Source organism: Nicotiana tabacum, chromosome 13, assembly GCF_000715075.1.
Source record: "Nicotiana tabacum cultivar K326 chromosome 13, ASM71507v2, whole genome shotgun sequence".
Classification (NCBI taxonomy): Eukaryota; Viridiplantae; Streptophyta; class Magnoliopsida; order Solanales; family Solanaceae; genus Nicotiana; species Nicotiana tabacum.
The window spans coordinates 65,447,797-65,456,800 of NC_134092.1; the positions used below are offsets into that span (position 1 = coordinate 65,447,797).

The 9,004-nt window shown below is 37.6% G+C and overlaps 1 protein-coding gene across 1 annotated transcript; it reads left to right on the forward strand.

Moving 5' to 3' along the window:
- Window positions 1-1,038: 1,038 nt before the first annotated feature.
- LOC142168145 (uncharacterized) lies at window positions 1,039-1,509 on the forward strand. Its single transcript, XM_075228809.1, has one exon. It carries the CDS (start codon window positions 1,039-1,041, stop codon window positions 1,507-1,509), a length of 471 nt encoding a protein of 156 aa, XP_075084910.1.
- The last annotated feature ends 7,495 nt before the right edge of the window (window positions 1,510-9,004 follow it).

The following is a 9,004-nucleotide window of genomic DNA, read 5'->3' on the forward strand; positions in this document are numbered from 1 at the left end:
ACTGGGCAGTCCTAATTTTGGAATCCGGGTAGCACTATCCCGCATCAACAAAAGATTTCCTTGTACCAATAATATGGCTGAATACGAAGCATGCATCCTTCGGATCAGAATGGCAGTAGACATGAACATCAAAGAACTTTTGGTCATATGGGATTCCGATCTATTGCTAGACCAAGTCCAAGGGGAGTGGTCCACCAAAGACGTCAAGATTCTTTTGTATCTGTGCTGTGTAAAAGAGTTATGCAAAAAGTTCACGAAGATTGGGTTTAAGCACGTTCCCAGGATCCAGAATGAGTTCACCAATGCCCTTGCAACTCTATCGTCCATGATTCAACATCCAGATAAGAACTATATTGAACCTATCAAGGTAGAGATCAGGGATTAATATGCATATTGCTTCAATGTAGATGAAGAGTCAGATGATAAACCATGGTACCATGGTATCAAGAGATTCCTCGAAATAAGAGAGTCCCCAAAAAAATGCTATTACTAGTTAGAAGCGAGCTCTCAGGAGGCTGGAGAATCACTTTTTCCCTAACGGGGAAGTCCTACATAGGAGGACCCCAGACTTGGGTTTGTTGAGATATGTAGATGTCACCGAGGCAACGAGATTATTGGAAGAAATACATGTAGGAACGTGCAGATCCCACATGAACGGGTTCACATTAGCCAAGAAGATCTTGAGAGCTGGATTCATGGGATTTATTCGGGTTTCGCTTAATAAGTTGAGTGTGATGGGTTCGCCTTGGCCGTTTGCCACTTGCGTCATGAAAATTGGATCTATAGAGCCCGCTGCATCAAATGGGCACTTCATCTTGGTAGCCATCAACAACTTCACCAAATGGGTCAAGCATCTACCTACAAGGCCGTCACAAAAAGGTAGTGGCGAATTTCGTCCGAAACAATATCGTCTGCCAATTTGGAATACCTGAGTCGATCATCACTGACAATGCCGCTAACCGCAATAGCGATCTCATGAGGGAAATCTGCAAGAAGTTCAGAATCGTCCATCGCAACTCCATAGCCTACATACCACAAATGAATGGAGCAGTTGAGGCAGCCAATAATAATATCAAGAAAATTCTACGAAAGATAGTGGATAATCACATGAAATGGCACGAGAAACTATCCTTTGCCTTACTAGGTTATCGGACCACCATGAGAACATCCATTGGGGCAACGCCGTACACGTTAGTATATGACATCAAAGCTGTGATACCCGCGGAGGTCGAGATACCATCCTTAAGGGTCATCCAAGAGGCCAAGTTGGATGATGCAGAGTGGATACGGGTCAGACAGGAGCAACTCATGCTCATTGAGGAGAAGAGAATGGATGCAGTATGCCATGGTCAACTGTATCAGAATAGGATGGCCACTGCATTTAACAAAAGGGTGAAGCCTCGCCAGTTCACACTGGGGCAATTGGTTCTGAAGAAACTTTCCCCCCACCAGGAAGAAGCCAAAGGAAAGTTCGGACCAAATTGGCAAGGACCTTACGTGGTTCACTGAGTGTTGTCAGGTGGATCTTTAATTTTGGAAGAAATGGATAGAAGAGTCAACACGAACCCCATCAACTCATATGTAATCAAGAGATATTATGTTTGAAGGCAAATAGAGTTAGGTTTTGCTATAACAGAACTACATTCAACCTGACTTCCCACAAAGGCATATGTAGGCAGCCCACGTAGGGTTCGATTTTTCTCCCTCCTTTATTTTGTAATAGAAAATCCAAATACCATTTTGTATGACTTGATTTCCTCGAGAAGGAATACGTAGGCAATCCTCATCGAAATTAGTTGTCTTTTGTAATTGAACTACGTCCTAGCCTGATTTCATTTGGATACATAGACAGTCTGAGTCAGACTTTGCCATTTCATTCTTAATCTCATCATTTTGCATCTATTGTAATCGAACTACGTCTCGACCTGATTCCATTTGGATATGTAGGCTGCCTGAATCAGGCTCGATCATCTTCATCATATTTTTGTCATCATTCACGAACTACGCTTAGATCTAATTCCGTTTTGGATACGTAGGCAACCCGAAAGGGTTCGTTCATGACCTTAAGGAGACCTTTGTAGTGCATTAGTTTGAATTAGGACATAGCCGTTACGACAAGCAACCGCATTGTCAGAAGCATTGTGGAAGATCGACACCAACGGGGTAGATTTTTCAAGAAGCAACACTCATGTTTGGAGAACCATTCGTAGTATGTCATAATCCGGAATGACAACATTTTCAATAAAAACAAAGATTTTCAAAAAATGTTTTCTAAAATATAGTAATTCATTCCACCTACCGAACTTCGTGGCGTAACCATATCAACGGCTGGGGAAAAACCAACACTGTGGTCGACACAAACCAACTCCCCCCTCCCTCCAAGAATTTTTCTTTGAGTACAGTGTCAACAGGACGCAAGGAAATGTTGGGATTACACTGGGGAAAATGACGGATTCACCACTTTCCCAGGATTATCACCCCTTCTCCTTTATTTAAATTTTCGGGTACAACTGAAACTAATTCTTGAATCCTTTGCAGGTACCTTGGAGTCAGATCGCTATTGCGGAAAGGGCACATTGTACATAGAAAACTGTCTGCTCAACCAATCAAAGCACCTGGTACAAAATAAACTGCTGGCTTGACCAATTGAAGCCCTGTATATAGCAAACTGCCTACTAAACCAATCGGAGCACCTTGTACAAAACGAGCTACCATCTTTACCAATTAGAGCCCTATATATAGCAAATCGTCAGCTCAATCGATCGGAGCACCCCGTACAAAATGAATATCGGTTTCGCCAATTGAAGCCCTGTATATAGCAAATTGTTCGCTCCGTCATAGCAGAGATCAAAATATATAATCTCAAACCTCGTCACCGTCGTTATGTCAATCGATGGCCGCAACTTAGCTTCGTAGTCAAGAGTATCTCTTGGGCATGCTTTTCTTTTCCTTTGTTATTATCTTGAATGTTTTGACGTTTTGCTCGTGCAATTTCAGGCATGATTATGTTTTTAGTCAAATCGCTCCCGAGCGGAGATTACTTTACATTTTTCAAGTGCAAAGCTCTCCCAACAAGCGGAGACGCACTCTACAAGTCAAGCTCTCCCAACAAGCGGAGACACTTTTTTAATGCAAAACTCTCCCAACAAGCGGAGATACTTTTTCAATGGAAAGCTCTCCCAATAAGCGGAGATGCATTCTATAACTACTTCCGACATGAGGAGACTCAATGCTCCTATAACTACGGAACAGTACACAACTTGGCCAACAAATCGAGTCAAGTTCAAGTACCCCATCATCCCGATCCAAAATAATGTCTCACCGGCAGCCAAGCATTATCATTCCTGCATCATTTATATCACATTTTAACATATTCTGCATTGCAATATATGGGTATGTGTGTATTTCTTTTTTGCAGGAACAAACATCTCAATGTGGAACTTTTTCTAAGCAGCAAACCAAGCTACAACGCTATGAGAGACAACAAACTCATTAGCGGGCCAAGGATCTGAGCTTAAACTCAAAACGATAAGTAGAACTCTAATTCTTCAAATCTTTCAAATCAAGCCGCAACTCAAAGTTATCATTGTTGCACCCTATTTTGCACTAGTCAAAACAAGATTCAACTTGTGGTTTCTATGTTGTTGATAAAAGAGAGTGGCCACCTAATAATTGAAGGTATAATAGGGTACCTATTTAATTACTAAGTAATATTCTTTATCGGTCTGTTAACAACAACAGAGAAAAGAGAGTCGCCACCTAATATTTGAAGGTATACTAGGGTACCTATTTAATTACTAAGTCACATTTATTATCGGTCTGTTAACCGGTAAGATTACGGGTAAGGGTTCTTGTTCTTCTAAGGGGAAGGTGTTAGGCACCCCTTAAAATCTACCTAAGGTAGCTCCATAAGACTTAGACTAATCTTAAGGGATCAGTTATTTATACTATGCTTAATTACTTTTAAAGAGTATGGCTTACTGTATATCTAAGGGAGAGCATGATTTTAATAAAAGGAACATGAGACCTTTAAAAGGATGTAAATTTATAAAGGAGTCTAGAGATATGTTGAAAGAGTTTTGAAACTTGTATGTAAGTGGTCTATATTTTTATAAAGCTTGTGAAAAGAGGTTAAGTTATGAAAACACTTGATTTAGGGAATGAGTGTTCATATAACTCTAAAAGGTGTTTGTGAGAAAATGAAACTACATATACCTTAGATTCTGAAATCTTAAATTTTGACTTGAGAAAAATGGTTTTGAAATTCTTGCTGGGCAGCAACACTTTGATCTTTGGAAAGAGTCGGTTTTCTAGCCTTACGATTTGGATCTGATTTCCTTTTGAAAATGGGCTGTTATTTTTACTAAATTCTGGGCTTCAAAATCTTTTAAGAAAAGGAAAGTGAGCGAGAACATAGTATGATATAAACAAATATAATTAACAAAATGGGGATTAATTACTAACTAATTCTTTTTTTTTAAATCCTATATTATTTAAGGCTTGCCTATGTTTTATATGACATTAAAGCATGAAATAAAGTATGTGATCTAATATATGAGTATTATATACATGACAACAAAGATGTGATAAAGAAACAAAGTAGTAGATAAAAGGTAATGAAGCAGTAAACTAGATTAATGAAGCAATAGACAATAATAAAGGGAATTGAGGGAAAGAGGATTGGACTCTGGTAATTAGGCCTCAAGAAAGCAGGCCCAACAGTAAAGAGATGCGGCTACAGGTGCATTAGCTTTCTACTAGTACATGCATGAATTAGTCACACTACTTGGAATTTAAAAGGTGTTAACAAAGGTTCAGGCAAACAGTTACAACTAACACTTTTTAAAACGTTATCAGAGATATCAGAAACATGATAAAAACTCTCAATATGACTATAGGTTCACAGATTTGAACATGGAATCTCTACGGGCTCAACATGATCATATTCCTAATAGTATTAACCTTAAACAAGCCATCATGTTCAGACAGTATCAACAAAGAACTTCTCATAAGATTTAGAAACCAGGTTCAGTTCAAATTTGCAATGAGGAAAGGACTGAGTACAGTTTTAAACAAAAACATAGAATCATAGAGTCAGACAGAAATATATGCAATATTCAGTCAGTTATACATAGACACTTCAAGTGGGATTGTAATCTTATACAGACAGGGGAGCTTTACATGTTATAGAATCAAGTTAGCCATGTCATGAAGAGAGGGAGTTATAGACAAAGGAAGTATTATACCAAAACAGGTTTAACTCAGGTGTATAGCTTAAATTAGTATCTAGATATGAAGTAATCACACTCAGCTTAAAATTATCATTTTTGACTATAACAAGAATGACTAGGTCCTGCTTTATGAGAGATACCTCAGTGACAACTGAATGTAAGATTCACAAAGTCAGCAATAGCATAGAAGAGGCTAGACAAGAAAATGCTATATCAAACAGGTTTCGACTTAAACGTGTAACTGAAGGCTTTAGCTAAACATGAGGCACTGTGTTTAGCTTAGCAGAAATTACCAGTCAACATGATTATGACTTGCTTTTTATGAGGAGTGACTTAATTTTAGCAGAATATATATAGCAAAGTTATTGATATTCATAAAAGTACACCTCAACAAGACTGTTTCAATAGATGCAACCAATAACTAGATAAAATCATGAGAATGTCATAGTGTTAACCCAGAAGTTGCCTACAGAGTTAGCAAATACAGTTATAGAGAAGGAAAGTATCTAAACACTTAGATTTTTTCATGTTATAATTAAATGGTGGATGATATGAACTTATGAACATTTTAGGTTTATCTCAGTTAGGAGTATTAAATAATAAACTCGATCACAAGATAGACAGAATGTTGGGAAACACTATGTAGAGGTATAGATCACATCAGAATCATGGGTGAAAGACTATGAAGTTTAGGTAAACATGAGCAGTCATTCAAGGTACATTACAGCTTAATCATACAGACTGTTTAAACTCGAAAATGAAAGTCATCAGCAGTCACATAATAACTTGATCGCCATTAATTAAAAACTTAAGAGGCATGAAAATTGATCGTAGGCAGACAACATCTTATCATGAACAAAGAATAATATTTCTATACTGGTTATAAGCATCATAAACGACTATAGTTCACAAAAGATAACAAGCATATTCATAATATCCAGATAAGATGAATAGTAGAGAAAAGTTAGAAGTATACTGACCTTTTCGAGGGCATCAGACCTAACATGGATCCTTCTTTATCGCCTAATACCCAAGATTTCAAGCTCGAAGCAGTGAAAGCACTTAGGAAACAAAAGAAAAGGAAATCAATAAGAAACCCTAGGTTCTGGATTCTCATAATTGCTCTTAGATAATTGTTCTAGTTGGTGATTCTAGGTTGTGGTAGGTGATTGTCAAGATGTTGTTAGGTGAGAACATTAAAAGCCCTTTTTAAAGTGCCATTAAGGCTCTAGGGTTTCGATCAGATTCAAAATTGTGAGTGAAAAGTGACGAAATATTGATGATGATAGCAAAATCAAGTGAAGATCTTAGAGACAGAGGGGGAAAATGAATGAAAATTTTACCTGAGTGGAGAGCAATTGACCGTTGAAGAAAACCCATCGGACAAAGCCCAAAAACCTAGAGGTCACTACGTTTGACCTCTGGGTACAGAATATTCATGATGAAGTTCTAAAGAGGATCCTCATGGCTTTGATTTGAAAGAACAAATAAGGTCTGAGACAATTTGAGATTTCATTCTTTGGTCTGTGATTTCGATACTACGTCTTTTGAAACTAAACGGTGAAAACGGAAAAAAAAACAACAAGATTCCTAGTACAGGGACAAGATAGATACACATGCATGTCATGGATTTAAAAGACCATAGATGATTCAAAGTTTCATTTCTGGGTTAGGGTTTTTGGATTTGGGGATTTTGAATCTTAATGTTGAAAAAAGGAAGAAGACATCAGGATTCGCAGGTTTAGCTGACAATAGGAATGATTTTGTGGTTGATTTGAGACTTTGCAGGGATTTGTGCAAGCTTTTGGTTGATTTAGGTTTATGAGAGTTTGAGAGAATAGAGAGAGGAAGGGGAAAGGGGACGGCCGAGTCAAGGAGTGAATGATTAGGGTTTGGGAGGAGTAGGGGCCTGTCTCTAGGGTTAAAGTCAAGAGATAGAATCTGGGCCATTGATCTTTGAGATCAACGGTCCTTATAATTTGGTCATTAGCAATTTTTAAGGGAGATTTTTGGTGTCCGTTAGATGATGAGATTTTGGACTGTCGGGATGAGATCTCTGGGGTAGGTATTTAAAATTAAGAGAAAATCGGAGATTAAATGTGAATCGTTGATAAGATAGACCAACAGTTTAGATGTGAGTGTGTTTGTTCTGTGAGTGGTGTGGGAGGGTGATATGGTGCACGGTGATTGGTTTGAAAGAGATGGCACGGATCGCCACAGTGGAAAGAGAGGAGTGTTTGGAGTGGGTATACTTCGGACTGGGCTTGATAATTGGGCTAAAATAAATTTAAGAAATGGCCATTTTACATTTGATTGAGAATTGCAACTGTAGACCTTTTGTCTTTTAATCCCCTTTTGAATTTAATTTAAATAAACTTAACAATTATAATTATTATATATATTACTAGTTATTTTAATTGATTCTTTACAAAATACTTTGTTTTTTTCTTCTAAATTGTAACACTAATTTCGAAATTTTAACATAGTAGTCTAATTAACTAGAAATTAAAGAGCAATTCATCAAATTAATTATAGAACCTATGTAATGTATATATAAAAGTTATCTTAAAATTTTTAAAATAGTAAATATATTTTTAATTACATAATATTAATACTACGTGATTAATTTTAAAACTAATATTTAATCAATTTGTAAAAATAGATATTTATTGCTAGAAAATAGTTAAAAATATTTATTGTAAATTATTAAGTATAAATAAATTAATTTAAAAGGGGATGGTCAAAATTGGTCGTCAACAGCTACCCCTCTTTGACCGGAGACGATGAAAGAGTTTTCGGGCAAAGAAATTGAACCAAAGCCAAATTTTTCCCGACTTTAGGCATGTATTGCAGGAGTGGCATGAAGATTATGAGTTGCAGGATTGAGTTAAGGAAGATTCTGGGAGGATTTTGGAAAGAATTTTGGAAATATTGGGGCCGAATTCTGGCTTTGAATTACTTACATACCTCAGGCTTAATGAGGATCAGGCATCATATAGTTCTGGAGTGAAGATTTTGAGGAAGCGACACTCGCAAGAATTGCCCCAATATCGCATTATGATGATACAGTGAGACGGAGGATTGGGCACTCGTGATAGCTTGAGTTGTGCGGCTTGATTTGAAGGATTTGAAAACTTTAAGTTTCACGGTCGTCTTGAACTTGGGTCCTTGGCCCGCTAATAGGCTTGCTGTCCCTATAGTGTTATAGTTTGATCTGCTACTTAGAAAAGTTCCACGATGTGGTATTTGTTCCTGCAAAACAAATAAAATATACGCATACCAATATATTAAGATGCGATTTAAATGTTGCAGGAATGATGATGCATGGTTGTCGGCGAGCCGTTATTTGGGATCGGGATGATGGGAAACTTGATCTTGACTCGATTTGTTAGCCAGGCTGTGTACCATTTCACAGCTAACAGAGCATTTGAAAATTGTCTTTGCTTGCTGGGAGAGCTTGATTGGTATAGTGCATCTCCGCTTATTGGTAGAGCTTGATTTGTAGAGTGCGTCTCCACTTGTTAGGAGAGCTTTGCACTGAAATGTAAAGTAATATCCGCTTGGGAATGATTGACTAAAATCATAATCATGCCTAAAGCTGCATGAGCAAAATGTTAAAACATTCAAAGTAATAGCAAATTGAATAAAAGAATGCCTAAGAGATACTCTTGACTGCGAAGCTAAGTTGCGGCCATCGATTGGCAGAACATCGATGATGAGGTTTGCGACTGTCTATTCTGGCATCCATTGTGACGGAGCGACGATGCGAGTTG